The sequence below is a fragment of the Lutzomyia longipalpis genome, chromosome 2 (assembly GCF_024334085.1).
Source record: "Lutzomyia longipalpis isolate SR_M1_2022 chromosome 2, ASM2433408v1".
Classification (NCBI taxonomy): domain Eukaryota; kingdom Metazoa; phylum Arthropoda; class Insecta; order Diptera; family Psychodidae; genus Lutzomyia; species Lutzomyia longipalpis.
Window position 1 is genome coordinate 24,998,484 of NC_074708.1, and position 24,383 is coordinate 25,022,866.

Below are 24,383 nucleotides of genomic sequence, written 5' to 3' on the forward strand. Positions count from 1 at the left end.
GTTTTTTTTGCATTGCACCATTGCATATCTTAAGGGCAAAAGCATAAGGGATCTCTCTTTATTCTGTTAGAGATGGTGCATAGCACTTTAATTACGGATAAAAAGGAGAAATTTTCATAAAAAGTGATGAATCTTTTAATTTTCCTTTCAGCAGAGTTGGAGTGGTGGAAAGTTAATTTGACTAACTGGTAAGTAAGTTTTGGTGTTAAGGGAGGAAACCTTTGATGGAAGGAAGAAGGTTCTTTTAGATTCAAGACTTTCACTGTACATTTTTGTACTGAAATTTAGAAGATACAGAGAGTACAGAGTGTAGAGGTACAGAAAAAGAATGTTTAAAAAAATGTTTGAGTTAAGCAGCTAAAAGCTCATACACAAAACCCTTTAAAAAACCAACAAGAATTCAAATTTCTCTAATTACAAATCCCTAAAACTCCGTCATTTATTCCACAAAGTACTTTGTAGTCAAATATTTTATCCTTTCAAAGCACTTTTTTGCGCATTTGGTATAAAACCGCGTAATGTATTTCTTGAAGCATTAAATTTATGTTTTTTATGCGAAAAAACTGATTGTTTACACCCCCCGAGAAATGAATTAAATTTTTGTTCTGTGTTTCAGCAATGTGTCTTTGTGAATAAATTGCTTGGGAATGGCGTATAAATTGTCGCCTGGCCATTAATAAAGTGTGGAAGCTATTAAGCTGTCTTCGGGTGAAACTGTTTGGGAGAGCAATGCATATCTCAGGTGTGCTACATATTCGTACACGCGGCCTTTTTATTTTCCCCCACACACACACACTCACACAAAATTCTCCCGGGAAAGTGTCTGGAAGTAAATAATTGTACTTTTCACGCGAGTGCGTCATGAAGAATAATTCTTCTTGCTTCTCTATATTCTATAGTGAGATGAGAACATTTAATAGTCAAGTTATTGTGTTGCTCTAACACATTAATTAAGAGATAGAAAAGGGATAAGAGATTGATGACAAGAGTGGAAAAGTCATGTAGTAGGAAAATGGGATCTGAATGAGCTTTTTGATGCGCAGGTCGCGATGGGAGAAAAAGCTCGCGCTACCACTCCACCCCCCAGGGCTGTTGGGGTTTTGGTCACATTGGGGAATTGAGATTAAAGTTTTATAGTATGTACGTGCTTATGGTACTTTAGGACATCTTCTTTCACACTCGCGGCGAGATGTGCAATAATGCAAAAGTTGGGAGTAACAACAAGACGGTGGAAAACTTTCAAGTCCATCATTTGGACTTTTTGACTGCATCATGCGGGAAATGCATGGAGAGGGGGAGGGGGGTTGTGGGATGAATACCAAGGAAAATGGGTTGAATTTGTAAGTGATGGTGGAGAAAAAGAGGGAAAAACGGACGGGTTTTCGGTGTTATTTTGCAAATTCCCTATTGTTCTACAAAATAATGAACTTGCACAAAGTATTTCCATCCACCATGCCTCAATTTTCCATAATTGGTTTTCACAAATGCTACCAAAGCTTCAAGTTTGAAATGACTGTGTTTGGAATAAAATTCTTCTTTGCTATTCAAACTTGATAAAAGGGAGTTATGTAGGTTTCTTTTTGTATAGTAAAGTTGTAATTTGGGATTGTTATGTATTTTTTTAGTAAGGATTGAAAGTTTGTTGTGTTACTCATTTTGAATTATTCTGCTTAAAACTTTTTAATTTTTAAAGGTGTTTTGAAGTGAGAGATCGAAGGAAAATTGCAAAGATTTTTAAGGTAATTGAGTAGAATAATTTCAGAGAATATATACTGAGGAAAGCTCATATATATTTCAAGGAAAGCCCTGAGGAATAATCAGTTATATAGAATGGACAGCTTGAGACAGAAACATTACAACTTCCCAAAGCTTTCACATCAATCCTTTTCAAAATTCATCAAACAGAATAATTTTAACATTCAACTAGCGCCTGATGAAAAGCTCAAATAGCAGCAAAAGCTCTTGTTCGCGAAATTTCCGTATTTTACGTGATAAAATTACACTTTATTACGGAGCAAGCAAGTTTGAATCCTTGCTTTCTAAATTCAATCTGTCCCGCCAAATCATTCTTTTTGCCCCACTTTGTCTATTTTCACCAATCGAATTCACCACTTCGAGTGCGCGCCAAATTCAAATATTATTTTATTTCATAAGTTTTCCGAACAGCTCCAAAAAATTACCCAATTTAATTTCACCGTGAAAACTCTCATCAAAGCATACAGGAAAAGTCCCCGCAATTACCAACACAGCGACCAACTTTTATTGCTGCTGAAGAGCACAAGATAGTGAATGTCACAGGAGAATCATTACGAGGGCGAAAATGAGGATTTATCATTTCGCACAGACACACCATTTTGGTACAACGCGCGATTTCCTCCAACAACGCAAGTCGCGCGAGACAATATTTTCAACCCCTTCGGGAGTGGAAACGATTCATCGTGACACGTGTGCAAAATTCCAAATTCAAAAGCCATTCCCACACGAGAGAGGGCGAGAGTTGGGGAGGTGTACCCACCACCACCACTTTTTCCCCGCAAAAGTATAAATGAAAGAGTAAAAGCTACCACCCTACCCCTACGGCGTGAGGGGTGCAAACCACCCACATTAATGACACGTACACACGTCGCCGTATATACATTTAATCGTAGTAAAATTCGCAGAGCCAACAACTAAAGTTGCCGACTATGTAATAAATGTCTACGCAATATGACACATAGAAAAATTAATGGACTTTCTGACATGACCCTCTCGTATTCCCTCCACACACACATCACGGACCATGCGGAGACACATGAAATGCTATATGGCTGGGATTAAGACTACGAAGGCGGGGGCGGTGGATATATCGCCCAGTGAGTTAAGCACCATTAATAATAAAGTCACGGACATTTTGCAGCTTCCTCGGGAGAACCAGAGCAAAATACTGTCGTTTATAAATTTTCAATGGATCTCCATAAATAATATAATGTTATCTGTCGACATAAAGTTAATCGTCTGCGTATGATGTGCGAACTGTGCGAATGCGAATAAAAGGAACAGCAGCACCACACCACCCAAGATATTTCAATTCTCATGGCGATACAGACATTGAGTGGCAGCATTTAGTTGAAATATACCCAGAGAGAAAAGAAAAGAAACCCTTCAAGGGTACCACCACTCCACACACCAATCATCCCCCAATTTTGAGCTTCTCTGGGAATTTTAGCTTCCAACTCAGGCAGAACAAGTGGATGAAACCGCATTTAGTACATAGACAACTAAACCCAGAGGTTTGCTAAATCATCTGCGGTTTTGCCACTGAATCCTATTTGGGTAAGTGCATGTAAATGAAGTAATAGCATTGCACCCCTCTCTCACCCCCACACCCACCCTCTCCCTCTCAGTGCTATTTGATATCATTATTGCACCAAATTACATTCACATTACTGCAAATTTCACATACATCACGGCATGTCAGGTGAGACTATCGGGGAGGATTATAGCGCTATTCACAGAGAGCTTTACAAAGCTTAGAGAATAAAATATTTTACCTAATTCCAGTGCAATTAGTGGATGATTTTAGGGATAATTTGCCAAAAGGATTCCTCACTCACTATATGGAGCACTGTACTCATTCACTGTATTTAGTTAGAGCAACGTATGCCCTTTGGAGCATTGACAAGAATTTTTTCATAATTAAATGCGCTGAAGAGGGGATGTTTTGCCTCTTTGTTTTCGAGAGATGTTTGTTGTGAGCTTCATAAACGGACTGCATGGTATTCATAGCATTTATTTCATTAAAAGAGCTTTTGCAGTGCTTTCGAGCTTACAACTCCAAGCACACTGCATGTGAAAAATTGTAGCATGATGATGACATGAAACTTTCGGCAAATGCTCTCAATTGAGGGTATTTAGAATGTTACAGAAACGACGTGTGTGAAGGAGGGCATTCATTTTTAGGATTTCATTTAAACATAATAAAATGAAAGAAAGAGAATAAATTTTGTAAAGCAAAAAAAAACTTTTAGGTGATTTTCTTTTTGGATTTAGTTAAAAAAGATAAACAAGGCAAAAAAATGTCAAAATCACGCCCCTATTCAGTTTTCCTTTTGAATGTGTGAAGCATATGCTTTTCTTAAAATGTGTTTAAGAGCATATGCTTTTCTTCTTCGAACCTGCATAATATTTTCTTCTGTGTTGAATATGATATAGTAATAAAAAAAAGAATCATAGCTGAAAAGCAAATAAAACATTTTCTCTCAAAATAAGTCTATAAAGAAATTAAAATTTTCATTTTAACCCTTTCACGACCTGACGAAATGTAAAAACGCTGAGACATTCTGTCTTGTCATGAGAATATGTGACTTTCAAAGGTTTTCTCTTACACAATTTTTTTCTTTAGCATCTTTTACTTTAATTTAAATCATTTAAAAAATTTAATTCAATTCAATTCATGTTTGAATCAGCTTATGACCCAATGAACGCGAAAGAGTTAACACGAAAAAAAAACTTTTGAGCTTAACGTAAGACACCCATGATAAAAGCTCAATAAAAGAAAAACGATTGGGCCGATTTGGTTTCAAGGGTTGATAAAGCTTCTTAAGGGTCAAAGACCACAACATATCAATTCTTCAATTCATCCTAAATCTTCCGGATTGATTTTCTTTCTTACGGCATTTCCCGGATAAATCTCTTCAAATATGTAACTTTAAAAGTCACTAAATTTGAAAATATTGTATCCTTTTTTTATCCTCCCTCTGGTGCCCCATATTTTATCAATAGATTTTAAAGGTTTCCTGGAGGGGTGTGGGCAACGTGTGGCAAGAGAGGGTAGCGACATGCCATTCAACTTGTCCATTAAACCATGGACACAATGGGAAAATGAAGCTTGCACGTGAGGTTGGATCTTTCATGTTGGTTCATCTCTCGTTTATCTTCATATCCTGGGCTATTATATACGGAATATGGGCACATACGATACATATAGTAGAGTTTATTTACCTGACAAGTGTAGAGCCCCTCATCCAGGTGGCTGGTCTTTGATATCCCCAGGAGGGCTGTGTAATGATTTTTTGAATCCAGCGGGAGAAGACGTGTCCACATATTTCTGAAATTGTTAACGTACACACAATCAGATGGAGCAACCAAGAGTACATAATGGCAAAAAAAAATCAATTTCATACACTGTTATTAACTTTTGCCTTCAAGCAAGATATTTCTTCTTGATCAGCTTTGTGGGAATTTTTTTTTACTCTCACGAATTTCTTTGTAGTTGACGTGGAAAGCTAAGTCAGGCCAGCTTCCACGCAATGGATATTGTTGGAAAGAAATTTTGTTGTGCCTTCATAAAAGCTCTGAAGGAAAATTAAGCCAAAGAGGCGTCCCTTTTATCTCTCTTTCCCACCCCCACTGTGTGTATTGTGGGGATTTTTCAGAGAGGTCATCAATGATACTTATCTCCACGCTTCAACCGCACTTCCCCGTTGGCAATAACATGCAAAATTAATTGCATATCCCCTGTGACTTGAGGAAGTTTTCGGGGAGGAATTATTTTGGGGTTTTGCGAGATATGAAAATTTCTTCTTGTGAACAAAATCTACACAATTAAATGTTTTCCGGAGGAAAAAAAGATTCTCTCTGTAGGGTAATATGGGTGGGTTAGAGCCAGCACAGCCAGCAGAAAGGGAGGAAAAACTTTACCATATATGTATGTATGTATGTGGGGAAAAGTTCCCTCAAACTCCCTGAAAAAAAAAGCTCAAACGCGAACTTGCCTAACATGATAATGAACGAGCATTGGCATGTAAAGCAGAATATACATTTTTTCCAGAAGCGGAAAATTTGAGGTCATCCGCCACGGGAAAAAGGTCCTTTATCATCCATCCCTGTTTTTTTTTTAATTTTAAATTACTCAAATCATTTTTTAAACTGTTCCCTTGTCGGGAGTATGTGAGGCTGTTTTTATTTATTTTCGTTGATTTTTTTTTTCAAATTCGCTGAATCCCTGCGGCAGTCAATCATTCTGCGTACACCAATAACCTTTTTAACCTTGAAGCAGGGTTGATTTGACGAGTTTTCAATTTACTTCCGCGAAAAGGACCCTTGTACTGCTACAGGGGGGGTTGTTAAGTAGCAAGAAGAAAATTCTAATCACGCAAAAGCGAGTCATGGTTGAAATTAAAGTTTCATTTAATGATTGAACCCCTTAAAATGCTGCAAAAAATCATTATTTGACCATTTCAGCGTGGAAAATTTCCGAGAATTTCCCAACACCCACGCATATTTATTTTCTCTTCTGTGTCACAAAATGTTGCTCTTGACGGAGGATGAGAGTGACTGCCAATGGCATGAAAATTAATTTATTATATTTGTGTTAATTAGGAGTACAAAAAATGTGTTTTTTATGTAGGGATAATTATTTATAGATGGAGGTGGACATATTTGTACGGGGAATAATTTAAAAATAAATATTAATAAATTAAATAAATATTGTGGTGAATTTTTATTAATTGCAACACATTTTTGAGGGGTGGCAATTTGAAGTAATTTAATTATTAATTTTAGATAATATTTCCTACACACTTTTGTGAAATTAGCATAATGAGCAAAATATTTTGTTTCAGACGTAATTTTTTTTGGAGAACTTTTAATGATTTTTGGGGTAATAATCTATTCCGTTTAATAGCTTAGATAATTCGCAGTTTAATACACCAATTTTCATCCGGACTTAACGTATTTATCTATCGAGATAATTGCTTTCAAAATTTCATTAGCTTTTATGCGATGTTTCGAGCCGGGACTTGTTGCTAAATGAACAAACTGGCGCGTGAATAATATTTTAATTTCTTTTTTAAAGCTTTCATCCCTCTCTCACCCTCCCTCGTCCAACATAGAAAGCTCCCGCTACTTAATATTCACACCAAACAACGCTTAAGCAATGAATAATAGTCGTTTTAGTGTAGTTGCTTTGTTGTCCTTCACGATGGGATGATCTTGAGATTAAAGCGCATCCCCTAATTAGGTTACCTTTGGGGATGAAAGTTTGCTATGCTAATCTCGTTTGGCATAATAGTGGTTGGAATTACGATAAATTCTCAATAACCCTCTGGCTTGTGTCTTCTCCCGCCCCCTCAGCCGCCCACCCGGTACACCTTTTCCTCATTAATTCCACATTAACTATCACACAGCTATTAGACCATAATAATTCTTTATGGATATTGAATTAAAATGAGTTTCGTAGATAAACAACATTGCTAATTAAATTACACCCCCGTCCTTAATCTTGTGTGTGTATGCTGGCGGAATTAACGATTTATGAAGGGAATAGGAGTTTGAAAATTCACCAAAAATTAATTTAATTTTCCCCTCCACCACACATTGCAGAATTATTTAATATTTAGTGGATTTTGTTTATTCCAACCCTCCATATATGCAGATTTTTTCTTTGAAGGGTGAGTGGGTGGGAGAAGTTTCAAGAGGAGCTTTCCCACGCAAACTGTACTTTGGGAAAAGTGCTTTGAATTTTATGAGATGGGAAGAATGCACGGCATTAAAGTATTTTCCTAGACAATGATAAAGCAGAATAAATGAGAGGGAGGGTGGACTCTTATTAAGTGGTGTATACACTTAATAATGCAAGTGCATAATAATGCGGAATATTTAAATTTGGACTTTTAATGCTGGTGCGCTGCATAATTTAAAAGTTACCTTACACACATACAAACGTTTTAATCCTCCCCAACTATATTATAACGGACCAAGGTGTATTTATTTCAACATTTTGAGGAAAAACTTTTTTCTTCATGGTGAATTAGATGGGGGGATTTTTCAGACTTTGTCTCTCTCTCTCAGTTTTTATAATTTACTTGGATTTTCTGCAAAAATATTTTCCCAAAAAAAGAATTATATGTTTTTTCTTTGTCTTTAATAGGAAAAGAGCTTTGTGGTTTCAGTGTTCTTAAATACTAATTTACTGGTGGGGATGGTTAATGTGTAATTTGCACCCTCTCACGGAAAGTACTTCATGGTAAATGAAGCCAACACAGTGTGAGATAAAGCAACCTGGCATACCCCCACCTTTTCATTTTCATCGTGAGCTACTACATTGCACACACACCTTTCTTTTCTCATAACGTTTTATGTATTCAGGTGAGAGTGTTTTCTATGTGGTCTCGGTTGACTTTTTTTTTGCTGCACTTCTTTCCCTCTTTTTATTTGAGCTTTTCTCAACTATTCTTCATTTTGAGCTTCTTGGGGGATCCTCAAGTGTTTACAGTGAGGGGGTGTCGTGTTCTTGACAAAATACTAAATGGAATTATAAATTAAAGGGTTAATTTATGGTCTACTAAACAACTGAAAAAGTCATGTGTCTGCACTCACTTGACATTTTTCCTTGCATTTCTCGTTCATTCTTTTCACATGAAATTCGCACGAAATGCAACAACATACAACTTTTGGAAAGGTAAAAGTTGAAAGTGAGTTTTTCTAGCTTTATACTGACTTTCTGTAAGTGTCTGAGTGAGAAAGCTCAGCTAGGTGCCTACATAAAATGAAGAGGGACAAATAAGTAAAATTATAGCACTATAAGTTTGAATTTCTGAGCCTCTTCTAAAGCACAGAAATTCCTTACAAAAAAAATTATTTTTGCAAAAAGACCGCAAAGAAAAAGTTCGTTGACTTTCTTTTGAAGCTTGACGTTATTTTATCCGAACAAATCATGAAAATAAAACGTAAAAAACTATACAAAAAAAATCTAATAAAAGTTTTCATATGAATTTTCCTGACATCTACATTGAAATTCTTTTTCCAAGAATCACGTAGCATTTTGTAGGCTATTATGGAATTCTTATGCAAATACCCGAGAATTGCATTTTTATGTACATCTGTAAGTATTTTCACAATAAAATTGTACAAAAGATGTTAAGAATTTTTCTAATATTCTTATTGGGTAGACGGCTGTGAAGTGAGTCGTACAAAAAGCTTTTCAAAAAGCTCTAAAAAATTGCATTTTCGTAGACATATCGTTGAGTTTTCTGAGAAGAATATGAAGGATAAGAAATTTTCAATAAAAGGATATTTTCCTTTGAATTATTTTTAAGGAATTTACACATATTCTACGTTTTTAAAGCTCCTACAAACTAATTAGAGGTATAGATAATCACTCTGTCTGAATTGATTTACATACAAATACATATGGATCTCCCTAACTATGTTTATCTACTATTTATGTATCATACTGTTCGGGCTTCAGCCGAATGCTCTGAAGAATTTAATTTAGCCAAAAATAATTAATTCACATTTTATTACACTTTGGAGACATTTATCATTTATCTATAGAAATTCAACTCTAGCGTGTATAACACTTTACGTTTTCCCGCCGCTAGAGCCATCTCCCTCGATCTCATTATAAAATGCGCTTGCATAAGCGCATCCCGGTCTCTTTTAGTCTGGCAATTGACAGTGGCAACAAGCAAACGCGATCCGTAAATTATTTCTTAAAAATTGTTTAATTTTACTTTAAATAAAGTGGCAAAATTGTTATTTAGTTTTAAATAAATTGTAAATTAAGTGCAAAGACATTCTCTTATTAATTCCGCGCCGCAAGTGAGTGCTTTCCTCCAATTTGACCTTCTTCCGGACATCCCGCCAATCTACAAGCGTCCGGGAGTTTGACCTCCCAGCGCCCTTGAGAGTCTCCAGCACTTTCTTGAGCATCCCAAGCACTTCCTGTGCATCTTGGGCACATCTTTGTGCATCCCAGGCACCCCCTAAAGGCAGCGAAGCCCCTCCACGGCAGTCCAGCCCACAGTTGGGCCACCACCACCGCCAGAGAGAGAGATCGTGGCAAGCCCAGGTCGAAAGAGGAAAATTTTTGGTCCTCGACCCGGAGGGCTCCCACTGATCACTTATTCTCTCTCATTCACAGGTAAAGCAGCTACATACTCCCAGAAGCCCAGGAGGGCATGGTGAGCCCCTTTTATTAATCCCGGCTGTTTTATCATTCAAGGTGAGCTCATCCCCAATTCACCGTAGATCACCGTGGCATCTTTAATATACAGTCCACTAATTCTCATCCCTTGTATCTCACAGGTATGTCCGCCACATACACATACTATGTACACAGAGAGTACATTTTCTCAGGCTATTTCCTTCAAACAAATAACCCTTGATTATGGGTATGGTTTGCAAGAAAATTTCCTTGTAGTTCATTAGTATAATAAATTCAATTAAAATCATATTATTTGTTGGCACAGGACGTGGGAGGACAACCCTTGCCGGGGTAATTTTCAGCATCCCATTGAGTGCTTCAAGAGGATGATATGACTTTCCTTATGTACCTCCTCCTCCCAATGACAAAATTAATGGAGATGTTATTTATTGACTTTGGTGATTTCCCATTACGACACTTGAAAATTTTCATCCGAAAAACTTTTCCTCCTTTTCGCATTAAATTGAAAAAGCAACAGATCATTAATCAATTAAGGGGCTACATTTGGGGGGCTATTTAATGGATTTTCTTTACGACTTTCCCTTAAGAGAAATCATTAATTTGTTTGTTTTCCCACCACTCATTCCATGTTTTCTCAATTTTTCTTTGTGTATGAAGAAGAATCTGTTGCACAAGAGAGATTTTTGCTGTGAATTGTCTGCTTGGTAGGTCACAGGGACTTTTCAATTTTCCCTTTTTCCTCTTTTTCATGTGTATGAACAACATAATGTCTAACCGGAAGAAAATATGCTTGTGTAGTTGTCACTGCGATAGAGCACATGAGAGGGTGGAAATTCATAGTCTCTTTGCCCATATTTCGCACAGCCCCGAGAGTACCTTTAAGATTAAATTCAATTTACGAATATGCAGAATGTGAAATTGTTGCAATTTTCTTTCCATTTTCTCACACGCAGCGCTTTTGGTACATGGATATTTTTCCAGCAAAAAGCAAAGAGATATTCCTTGAGAATATTTCCATTGTTGATTTGCTGAAGAAGATGGGAAGAATAGCGTAATACAATTGTCAGTATCTTACATATTAAATTTGCTTCCAGACTAAATACTACATACATACATACATAATACAAGAATTCTTTTTCGTATGTTGCTTTTTGGAGTTTGTGAGACTATTGTCATGATAATGTCACCCCTTTTTGTGATTTCTTGCAATTTTGAGAAAGTTGAAGAGAAGTACTTTTGTAAGGCAATTTCTTCTTGCATTTTGAAATTACTTTTTAAGATTAAAATTCTTCTCCTGCACTCGCGCAAGAAGACTAGCTTTTGGCATGTGATTTATGCAACCACTACAATCATCCAGACTTTGAGAGCAAAATAATACTTTTTTATGGAGAAAATGGGGGAATTTTCATAAGGAAATTCAACTCACCTTGTTGCTTTAGTAATGTTGATGAAGACACCATTTTTGTACCAACGAAAGATCATTTTGGGTGATCCTTGAGCGACACATGATAAGATAAATTCGGATTTTTCACGAACAGCAGACTTTTGATTAACCACCACGGACTGAAAAGAAAATATTTTTGAGATAAGAAAGAGAAAAACTATAGCAAAAATATTTTCTGAAAATTATTTTCTAACACTGTGCTATTGAAGATTTATTTTTAGAACGAATTAATGAATAAAACTAAAAACAACCTTCAATAGATTTTTATATAAAATTTATTTCAACAGGTAGAAAGATTATAATTTACACAGTATTGTTCAGAAAACTCCACGCATATTTAGACATTTCCTATTTCTAGGTGAAAATTTATAATTCCCATCAATTTCCGCCCATGAAGCTGAATGGGAATTGATTAGAATAATTTTCCTTTAATTTTCATTGAATATCCGGTAAAACAATATTACAATTATGCGGTGGGTTCTGTGGGGATATAATTTGAAATTTCCCAAAATGCATTTTCAATCAATATTTAATATCGTTTCATCATACAAAAATAGACATGATAATGAAGTCTAAAATTCATCCATTTTGCGTGGATTTAATTGTGGTTCAAAATAATGAGTGTATAGAAGCGTGAAAGATTTTGTAAATGCGTCAAAATTTGATTTTCAAATGTAAGCATCACGAATATTATTTTGCATCAATTAATTTTATATTTTACATGATATTTTAGCAGTAGACTAACCTGTAATTCCAAGCCAGGTTCCTGTCGAAAAGACTGATATGTTTGAACTAATGAAAAGTTCCCAATACGACCTCGTTCCACTAAACGATTCACAGCATCACGAACCCTGGAGCCATCCAATTCACTTCCGAAAAAGTGAAAGGTTACATCCGCGCCCCTTGACCTAAATAAACAACAAATAAAGGAATTATTATTAGCCCTAATTCGTTACTATGAGTGATTGATTTTCTGACTTACAGTTCTTTGGAAATTTCCAAATCAGTCACATTTGTTATGTTAGAATTCCTCAGGAAACGATTAATCTGCAAAGAAAATAAAAAAATATAAATTGAACATTTTTTTTGTTTATTTGTTAATATTATGAATGTTCTGTTATACTTTGAATAAAATAGAGTATTTTTTAAGCTATAAATCAGTAATAATTAAATTGATTAAGTTCATTTCAATCTTATTTTCTGGTTTTAAATTTTAAATTAAGATTTTCCAACGGAAAGCTCATCGTGATCGTTGTGCTTTTTTCTTACTTTTGTTTTGTAAGAGAAGTCCTTCAATTGTTTAGAAGAATTTTTTTTTAAGAAAAAGCTTTCGAAAAAGCTCCCTAAGAAGTTTTCGTGAATTCCATTTTTTCGCAAAGATTTTTTTAATGGAAAATTAACTTTTATAAATTATTTGTGAGCTTTTCTCCTTTACGCAATAAACAAAGAGAATTAAAAAGTAAAATTTATCAAAAAAAGTTCTAAAGATTAACTCTTATTTTCAAAGATCTTTTGTTCAATAATTTTCACCCAGATCGATTATCAAGACGTTAGGAAACAATTCATTGCACACATCATACACTAAAACATAAGAAAATAAGAAATAGTTACCAATAATTGCTGTACTACAACGTACCATTTGAGATATGAGACGTAAGTAAAGAAAAATGGAAAGAAAGGCAAAGAAATCTTGGTTCTTACAAGAAACCCCTGAGGTCATTACAAGATATCCCCTTAGGAGGAAATCCACAATCCATTCCGCAAATGCAGAAAAGAAATTCAGTGAAGAGCAGCGAAAAGCCCTGCAGAGACAATTTCCTCATTTCTACACCATCCCCAATACTCCTCTTGGGATTGGGGTAGAGGGTGGTTGAAAAAAGCAGAAAATTCAAAAGCTTCAATATAAATTATACACTCCGTTATGATTTTTCATCCGGTGCGCCTCAAGTGAAATATAACAATTTCGTTATGAGACATATTTCAGCGAAGAAAGGTGTACCGTGAACCACGTTGTCATCCAATCGACTCAATTACCTTATACAAGGCAGTGGGGAGGACCCATTGAGAAATATTTCTCCCCAGATGATGATGAAAGTCGTCCCGGTACAATTTTCCAACGCGGTCGCGAAGAAATATTTCTTCTTTTTTCTCTGTCTCTCCTTTTCCTCAGCCCGCACCCTCCTACAGTACACTCATCTTCCCCTGCTTACAATTACTATTATCCCTTACCATGGCAAGAAAAGCATACCTCTCAATTTTCTCACGAAATTCCGTGTGTTTCTTCATTTGCACGTGACGAATTTTCTTCGCCCCCGCATAGTCTTTTGCGCACACACCCCCACATTCGAAAAGGTAACTTGTGGTTTGAAATTTCATATGCAGACCTAATTTACCCAGCAGGTGGCTTCCTGAATATAAATTTATGCACACAATTGGGTTCACTTCTCGGTACTACAATCAAATGCTGACCCCATGTGAATTTCCACTCAATCAAACCGATCCCACCCCTCAACCTCCAAAAATCTCCCTTCCCCCATTGCACGCTATGTGTACAGAGATAATGTTATGTTAGCAATACGATAATAATATCAGAAACCTTACTATATCAATTTATAAGATAAGCAATCTCATTGGCAATATAGGCTCGATTATGGGAATGGTTATAGAGTTTCATTGCGCTCTATTTGATGCCCAAACAACTTTCACTTTGACGACAAAAGGACGAGCATGACGAGCATACATTGAGGGGGTGGATCCTTCACATATAAGTCTATATTTTCACATTTATTGTTTTTTTTTTGGTAAAATATGCTGAGATTTTTTATCTATAATTGATAAACATGTTGCTTTATTATTTGTTTAGATGTTGTTTGTTTTTGGGGGAAATTTAATGATTTTTCTATGGAAATTTGAAGTTATTAAGCTAGATTTTAATTATATGATTTTTGAATTTTTTATTGGATTTTATTTAATTTAAATTGCATAGAATAGAGAAGTGGAAACTAAATTTATGATTTCCAGCGACGTTTCGGTTTTGTTGTCATAACAAAATTATAAGAGAAAATCGAAGCTGAATTTTCTATTTTTTAAATTACTCTCTTTTTATAATCAAATCAAAGTAAAATAAATTTAAAAAAATCAATTAAAAATGTTCTTTGAAATAACATGAAAAGAAAACACGAAAAAAAGATTTTTTTATGCTATGAATTTTCCTCTAAAATCTCCCCTCTTTTTTACAGGCAAATTTTAACTACCTTTTCCCAAAAGAGGACACACCAAAGTTCACACTAGTATGCAAATTTTCACCTGAATTTTCCTCCCATCTATGGACTTTTTTTTTACACCCGTACTTGCGACATTGCTTTCCTACCGTAAATGCGTGTTAAGCGATTTTCCGTGAAAATTCTCACCCAGAAGAGAAAGATAATTACATTCAATCCTAATTAGCACATTATCCTGTTTTTCAGGAGGGATGAAATTATGACGCTCGCAACTTGATTACGCTTTTTTGCTCTCCATTTTGGCACTGCAAAAATTAACCTTCTGCTGTGGACCATGAAAAAAAAAAGACGAAGCGTCCTTTTTCCCACAGAGACACACAGCGGTGAGGACTCCGACCCATGGAATAAAAAAAAAGTAGAAGAGAAACCTTGTGTGCCTATTCGGAGATCAGTCTAATTTCTCTCATCAACGACGTGGCATTTATTTGAAGGACATTGACTGTGGAGGAGATACCCGAAATGCGGAGGAAATCTTTGCTCTGTCCCCAATTTAATTTCCCCTTACACTCCAATTAAACACTTTTCTTCGCGATAATTTTAATTAAATTAAATATCTGGGGCTGATGAGAGATGGGGCGAGGATGGTGGAGATTAGAAAACTTGAAGAAGGTGCCATGTCCCATATTGATTCTTTGGGTAAATAGGAAAAGGGGGCGAATTCTCAATTAGACGTGCTGAAAGATAATCAATTTTCTTATTCAAACCACCACCACTACCATCTTCGCAACGGATCTCCCCCAAATTGTATAATTATTCCCATAGCCTTTATATTGTTATTTCCCTTTAATTATTTCTCGCCTTCAATTTGTACGATATTTCTGCTATATTCCGCCTTCCATGCCTTTTTCTCGAGATACCAAGAAGGAGTATAGAGTACAAACGGTCTCAGTTGCAATGATGCGAAGTCTTGGCGAATTGAGAAAGTTTTCCTTGAAGCACTTTGTTCAATTAGCATCTTTACTATTTGCAGCAACTTTCTGCACTCTACATCAGAGTTTCAATGAATTCCACTTAATATCCTTAAAATTTATATAGAGAGGCTTCAATGTGAGAACGGAAATAGAAGATTATTTCTCGAATGATTTTGGAATTAAATTAGCAAATAATTTGGGAGGTTTCTTATATAGAAATCTTATAAAGTTTAAATTATTTTCCTAATTTTTGGAAAGTTTTATTTTGATGAATTTGGTGGAATTAACAGAATCCTAGCAAAGAAAATAAATATTCCATCTTCAGCGTTCATTCATTGAAACATCTCTACACGAATTTTCTTTCCTCCAAAGAAAGTTCAATGAAAATTAATCTACTTTTGTACCAACTTTTGAGTTTTCATTTTGAGTTTTTAATTAAGAAGGAACATCAAAAATTTCGGATTAAGTGGAAATACAACACCCTCATAGATCAAGCTTCTAAGGAACCGTGGAGATTATGATGGTTTCTGCAAATATACACTCACTCTTGGTAATTGATCTAAAAACAGCAAGAAAAATTCATCAAAAAGGTCTTGTTGTGCAAACACGAAATCTTAATTAGGAATCTTTTTCATGTTCTCAACCATATTTCCCGCATATACTGTCAATGACCCACAAGCCTCAAGTGAAATACAATTTTAGCTGTGTTTCTTTCAGACACAGCTTTTGTGTACCGAGCAAAATCGAAAGTCGTCAGATCGGGCTCAAACTTGGGATGAGCACGAATTAGGGTCCCCACATTCCAAAAAACGTATGCGCCAAAAAAATTTTTCCGGCCGGCCGTCCGTCCGTCCGTCCGGAACCTTTTGCTAAATTACAAGAGAACGGTAATAGATAGAGACTTGCGGTAAACGGCAAAGTTTAAAAGTCGACTGGAAGACGTCAGATTATGACGTCAAATTTTACCCTCCACCCCCGCGTCCGCCATTTTGAATAACCTCAAAATTTTGTTTTCGCTATATCTCAGCCCCTGCAATAGCTAAAAATCTGAAATTTTTATATGTTGTAGGGGCCATCAAGACCTTTCCAACGATACCTCATTTTCGAAAATCGGTCAAGCCGTTTAGTCAATATGGCCGCCACAATTTTTCATCGAAAATCGACCATAACTCGAAAACGGCTTGACCGATTTTGATCAACCCGGGCTCAAATGAAAGATCTCAACAAACCCTACAACTCTCTAGAACATCAGAAGTTTCAAAAGTGACCGCTAGGGGGCCAAAAATCAAAAACAAAATTTTCGATTAGTTTTCGATGAATATCTCGAAAACGCCATTATCGATTTGCTTCATTTTTTGATATGTTATAGCTGACTATATTATCTAGCTTCATGCCAAAAATGAAGAAAATCTATGTCGCCGTTCTCGAGATATAGCCTTCCAAATTTGGCATGTCATATCTCGGGTTCTACAAGTCCGATCTTGATCAACTCAAGCGCAAATGAAAGGTTTCGAGAAACCCTACAAATGTCTAGAACATTGCAACTTCGAGAAATGACCGCAAGAGGCGCTAAAATCGAAAACAAAGTTTTCGAAAATTTCGAACTCGAATTTTTCGAAAATGGCGACATAAATTTTTTTCATTTTTCGATATGTTATAGCTGACTTCAAGACCTTTCAAACAAAAAAAAATTTATGAAAATCTATGGATCCGTTCTCGAGATATGGCCTTCCAAACATTTCATAGGGTATGACTTTTCAACTTTTTTCGACTTTGCGCGTATTTAAATTAATTCGCGTTCTAGTTTGCTCTCACAAAATTGGTACACTGAAAGAAACACAGCTCTCGTAAGCTTGGTCAGCTTACCAGTACATTTAATCTGACGTCTTTTTCTTGGTGTTGAGCCAACGAACCCATACTTATAAATCAGGTCAACATTTTCTGGCAAGAGTTTGTGAATTAAGATTATTTCTACGAAAATGTCTCCTCACACACAGACACATTTTTGGGGTTTGGCAATTAAAGGGGATTTTCCTTTTGGAGAACTTTATGTAGGTAGACAGATGGATTCTACGGGGGCAATGTCCTTTTAACCACCTGTTTCCCCATTAAGAGGCAAACAGCTGAGTTTTGTCAATGATTTTTCATTTTATTTACTTTTTCTATATTCTTTTTTTTTAATATTTGATTTGATTTGAATATTTGTTCTTAAAACTACGTCTAAATTTTCTGTGGTACAAAAAAAATTGTGAAAATTTTAAATTTTTCTTAAGGATTTTAGGCTAGGTTTTACTTTTTTAAGCTAGGTCTTTTTTTTACCTAGGCCTATTTTCTAAAGCTTGTCTTAGTGTTTTATACAAGGCCTTAATTTTTTAAAGGTAAGCTTAAACTTTTTAGACTAGGTCTATTTTTTTGGGATTATTTTTTTTAAAGCTAGAATTGAGATTTTCCGGCTAAACCTAAGTTCTTTTTACGCTAGGTCTAATTTTTTTTTAAATCTTGGTTAAATGTTTTAAAGCTAGGTCTAAGTTTTTTTGTAATGCTTAATTTTTTTAATAGTTTTTATAGGTTTTTTAGTCAAGCTTAAACTTTTTAGGCTAGAATTAAGCTTTTCCGGCTAGACCTAAGTTCCTAATGCTAGGGCTATTTTTTTTTAGATTATACTTAAGGTCTTGAGGCTAGGCCTAAGTTTTTTTTTTGTTATGCCTAATTTTTTAAATTAGTTCTTATAAATTTTAAGGTAAGTTTAAGTTTTTTAGGCCGTGCTCAAGTCTTTCAAGCTAATAATTAACAAAGATTTAGTCTTCAGCATCTTTTAGCCCCTTTAACCCATCCCTCAATGTCTACAATCCATTTATTTGTTGACCACTCAATGTCATTTGAGTGCAAATAACACCACCTAGACCCTCAGATCAACGTGAGATAGATGAGGTAGTTTTGACAAATCTCATGAAATTTGATTAGCGGATGAGAGGCATGTGGTATTATAGTTGCAAAGTGCAAAGCTCACCTTAAATAACTTAGAGGGGAGACAGAGATAAACATTTCGAGCTTTTAGAGCTTTTGGTATGTATGTTAAGAGTGAGTTTCCTTGGAAATTTACCCCCCCTCTGCTTCTGCGGAAAGTCTGACAGAATTCAAATTTTTGGAAGTCAGTCTTGAGTGTGTTTACAAACTAAAGGAAGAGAATAATGTATGAAATCAAAATGTAATGTCTTCAAGAAGGATTTAAGATGCATATTTTCCTTTCGAAAGTTAATCACAAAGCCAAAGAACAAAGCTCTTCTGCCAGGATAGAATAAACTAAAAGTCTCTGTGTGTACCAGAGAATAATGTTTTGAATGCGTGGGGAGGTTCACCAAAAGTAACTGACTTTATTATCTCTCAACGGTTTAACCTGGGAAAGGAAAATTTCATTACATTGTGTGCATTTCATCATATTTTGGAGTAACATGTCAAAACAGAATTATGTGGGGGAGCAGAAGATCGTTGTAAGATGAGTTTATTTTTTCCCCAAAAAAGGGACACAAGTTTATAAAAGTTCCCGCCAGTAATCCCTTGAAAAGTAGACACATTTATGTACTTAATGAATCCTAGTTTATCCACCTTTTACTTTTATCTCTTCCGCTGTACATTACACAGAGTTTTCATCGAAACTTTCACCCAAAATCCCATCTTGACTCCACTGTGTACTCATCATCAAGTTCCGTCTACACCAACTTTCCCCCCACGGCGAAGACTTTATTTTCCACTACAATACCCTTCGTGGAAAGAAGGTGGAAATTTTTGGAAAATTTTTCCATCAAATATTTTGGGGGGAAAGCTTCTTTTTTGTTTGAGGGAAAGAGACTTGAAAAGTGTTACGAATTGTACGTCAGCACAATGTCCTTTTGATTTATTATGGAAAATGTTGTTTTATGGTGCAATTTGAACAAATAACAAGTGTGAAAATATCACATTTTCCCCATTATGGCGATACGATAGCATCTGAATTCACCCATATGTAATACGTTTTTGTCCCAACCCCACGTATATTTAAAATCAACAATCATTTATTATGATTGTTGACACAATATTGGGATTCATATCACACTTTAACGAACAATAGCACCATGGAGCATTGGGAGTAATGATTTTCTTGTTTGCACTACAATGAAATGGATTGTACCACTATATAGCCTTACCCCCCCCCTTCAATGTACATATATTTACCCCTTTTTTGCCATCCTGGGAGACATTGTAAAGAGAGAGGAAAAGGTATACCATACAGGCGATGGCGGGATATAACTTCCGACCCGAGGGTTTCCTCCATGTGTGTTGTAGAAGAGTTGAGGCGTAAGCCCAAGCTATTTCCCCCATATTGATTTTATCTCTTCACCAACCATACAGGGGTGCTTCTTAATCTCTCAAGGATTTCTTTCTCAGCGTAGTGCTTTTAGAAGGGATCTTTCGGGTACCAAAGTTGTCTCAACTCCCCATACGACCATCTATCGTGTCACATTATCGAGATTCAATTCATTTACTCTCTCCCACACTCTGCTGGTATACGGTTGTACAGTAGAGCTGAGGATTTGATGCAACACCCAACTATAAAATCCCTAAACTCCTTCCAAGGAAAAAGGGAGATAAGCGGATGGGACAGTTTTCTTTAATTGGTAAAAGCAAAAAGCTCCATGAGAAACTACTTTGACAGTTAATTAACTATATATGGATTACTTTACTAAATACTATATTTTATTGTTTTACAAAAACTTGTGGTTTGTTTTTGTTTTAAATTTTAGCAAAATTCATCAAAAGATTGGGGTAAAGTAGAACACAAAAAGATTCAGAAAAGCTCTAAAGCTTTAAAGAATTTTCAAAATTCTGTTTTTATACGATTTTGAGAATTTTTTTAATTTCAAGAATTTAAACATTCTAAAAATTCCTAAAGAATCCTTAAAAATAAATAATTGAACAAAATTAGAACAATGTGCTTTTCAACTTAGTTCTACGATTGATTAGTTTAGTAACTGTTAGAAGCATATGCTATGTATACTATATATGTTATGTATGTACATAGCAGAAACAGCTAAATAACAACTCATTGGTGATGTGAGTTTAATCCCAAGTTTTGTGGGAAAACATCAAAAGACGAACATAGAAAAGCACCAAGGATAGAGTATTGCAACATAATATAAACAGTATAAACGGAAAAACACTACTAGAAACCGATTAGTCACAGTCTAACCACACACACATACACAGAATACTGCAAAAGGGAACTTTTTGTACATCATGGCGACAGGAGAGATTAAATAAATCAGGCAGACTGGCTAAATCTATTCTATTGGGAAGAAAATGAAGATTTATTTCCTAGTCCTCAGGCGATGCAAAAGAAATAAGGAACGAATTGTGGGTAGAAGTTGCACGTTTACCCCCCTGAAACCAAGCCCTGAAGCAAACGAGGGTAGTGATTTCTTTGGGGGTTTAAATAAAATAAAAATAAAATTTCCCGCTTTATGCAAATATTGTTGGAGCAAATAAAGAGAAGAATATACAGTTTTTCCAATTTTTCCTAAAGAGAGATTGATGTGAAATGCATATATGGTTGGATATTTGATTTTATAATGTGTTGACATTCTATTTATATAACTTAAAAATGATGATTTATTCATAGTTAAATTGATACCATGAAAAGAGGAAGGTAAATATTATTACTGTAATATTGATGGCTGTGAGAGGATAAATTTACAATTTAATTGATTGAACTTCAAACTTTGTATCATTGATATTTAAATTAATGTAAAGGGTAAGTTTTTTCTCTGGGGGTAAAAGGTCGTTATTCACGATACGGGAGAAGCTTTTTTTAATTTGAGCTTTAGAGCTTTTTTATCTCATAAATAACTACTGAGAAAGATTTTTAAGGATTAAAAGTCTTTTAATCCTTAAATTTTTAAATTCTTTTCTGCTTGAAATTAGTAAAATTTGCCTGAATTCTCTTGTTCTTTGTATTGTACATAACGTTCTTTATTAGTTTATTAGTTAAAAATAAGGATTTGTAAATAAATAAAATTCAAACAATAAACAATTTTCTCAAGAGTCTTACTTTATAGAAAAATAAGTAATCCTCGAAGAAATTTTTGACGCTGAAAATTTACAAAAAAAAACTCAAAATCTCTGAAAAATTTCTTTCTAAAAAAAATATGAATCCTAATGAAGAAAAAAATTTTTAAAAAATCGTTGCGAAGACTTTCTTGAAATATTTTTACTGAAAAAATCGAATGTTTGGCAACTATAGCACACATTTAATTATTCCTCAACCCAAACATTGCAAAATTAACCCATAGTCGTCTACCAAGAAGCTGCCAAATGATCCCAAATAAATATTATAGAATTACAAAAGGACATCCTCAAATATTAATAACCATAACATTAGACTACAAGAGCCTTTTGGGGGAGATGTGAATCCAGGATCAATCACCAATTTCCTTGAGCAAACACACATCTAATTGCACTGTTAAACTATGTACAATATATATGGTAAAGAGATTACACAACACTAACCCAATATGTGTACTTCATTATTAAATGGACCTCGAAAATGGTTGTTTGCCTTTTTGTTTATGGTGAAATATTACCCTAAATTGCCCCTTTTCCCTCGATTGCACTCCCATTTGGCCGATGCCTAACTCAAAAATAACCCACTGCTGCTGGAGGAATTTTCACGAAAAATATTAGGACGAGCCGAGAGATGGAATTTTCTCATTTGAATGGAGCCGCCTCGCAGTCATCCCCATAAGAATGCCGTAATGAATTAAATGGCATCATTTTCTATATGATATGCCCTATGGGCTGAAAGGGGCTGAGGGGGTTGGTACTCCCTCTGATGGTTGTGTTCTCGTGTACATTTTGGCGAGTGGATTGTTTGGAGAGGAAGACATTTCATTTGGGCTTATTCGCGTTTGGTCCCACTGAGAGGGCTGGCTGGCTATGTACATATACAGGAGGGTGGTATCCAGATACACATCGAAAGAGAGAGAGAGAGAGAGAGGGAGCATCGTATGATGACAATTTATTTTTATTGCACCAAAAAAGATTCCACACAGAGTGAGAAATTTTATGGGACAACGAAGGACTTGAATTGGACGAGAGGCGCTCTCTGACACTCGTGGATATGTGACGGGGGGGAGGGTAAGAGGGGTGGTGAAACGAACGAGTTGAAAATGTTCAAGAGGGCGGCTGGGGATGGATGAAAAACGCTGAGCGCTTCCGATATAGAAGGGTTGTTCTGTTTTGTGGGCAAAAGCCAAAAAACGGAAAGCTTTGACATTTTTTTTTGTCTAGCTGTGAATTTATCTATGTATATGGCCATTGTCATGCTTGTGATCCCATTTGGGGGGGTGTGGGTCAGACAATATATACTCAATATGCTATGTCATGACCGAAATCTTTCTACTCGTTAAATTAAACTTGTAAATCGTTCACATTTTTGAGAGTTCTCCTATATATGATTCTCAGCTGGTTGAAAGAGTTTTTCATGTGCCCCAATTTGCTATGTTGAGGGAAATCGATTTGAAATGTGCTTTAGGGGTTGGGAAAAAAGGTATAAAAGGTGCATGAAGGAAGGCTCCTGTATATAAAATATTCGTGAAATAATGATTAATCCTAAAATGGGAGCAAACCCTTCTCCTTGCTAAATCCCATGATAATAATCATTATAATCTACAAGATGAGATTTTAGAGTGCTCTCCGTTTGAGTTATGATGAGAAATTTAAGATTATTTGATATGAAAACCCTTCAAAGATAGACAGATTGTTGAAAGCTTTTGCCAATCATATAGATATGTTGTTTATAAAAGCTCCCCAAGATATTCTTTAAAAGAAATCTATTCTTTATCCTTTCTTTTGATTCTTGTTTTACAATTATTTAAAATTCTTAGTTAATTATTCGATAAATAGAGGAAACTAGGGTAAGATGGGCCTTGTAGAAGCCTACAAGAAAGCTCAAGAAAAACAATTTTCTTTTTGCAAAAGAAGAAATTTAAAGAAAATCAACAAACAGCCATCATCTAATTCAACAAAACCACAAATCAATTTAAATATAATCTGTTCCCTTAATTCGAAACGTAGTTAAGGAAATTTTTTAGGTCAAGAGAACCCCAAGAATGAGCTTCCCACATGCCTTGGGATAAAAGTTTGCCTTCCTTCTGCCTTACATACAAACTCTCGTGTCCTCTCCATTAATCTACACACAGAGAGGATACCCTCAGATTCGTTGGCCATGAAGGCAAACACACCCCCAATTTTTCACCTTAACCATCAAAAGGAGACAGATAAGACGAGAAAAAAACTCACGTATTTCTCCAAATGGTTCGAGAGTATCGTATTGATTCTCTTTGTTGATGCCGAGATATTGTTGCCTTTATCGCCTCCAAGAAAAAGTGACGAGTTGCCAAGGCGAATTGTCACTTCGTATCTGTCCTGGCGATGATCTGCAAAAAAGACGAGAAAAAAGAAAGACGGACGTGGATGAGAAAGGAATTACAATTTCTTCCTCAATTTTCATCTCAAGGTATTTTTTTGCAGGATGAGCCCGAGGAAAGAAAAATAAATTAGCAGTGAAATCTCTGCATAAAGGTGGTGGATTAAAATCATTGACGACCCATGCAAAAAAGCAGGTGAAAATCCTTTTTTTTTGCGAATTGCAAGAATGTCGCACTGTGTGTGTGTGATGTTTCCGCCCTACAATCCCACTTCATTATAATTATGCTGTAATAACCACGGATGTTTTTCCTTAAACTATACAACAGGACGTCGGAAATTTAATTACTGCTTTGCAA

At 35.5% G+C, this 24,383-nt stretch overlaps 1 protein-coding gene across 1 annotated transcript in view; it reads right to left on the minus strand.

The window, feature by feature from the left end:
• LOC129789275 (uncharacterized) overlaps positions 1-24,383 on the minus strand; it is a 70,220-nt gene that overhangs the window by 19,236 nt on the left and 26,601 nt on the right. Inside the window, 5 exon segments of the mRNA XM_055825928.1 lie at positions 4,981-5,086; positions 11,355-11,491; positions 12,118-12,280; positions 12,355-12,419; positions 23,899-24,035. Coding sequence (XP_055681903.1) covers positions 4,981-5,086; positions 11,355-11,491; positions 12,118-12,280; positions 12,355-12,419; positions 23,899-24,035 — 608 coding nt within the window.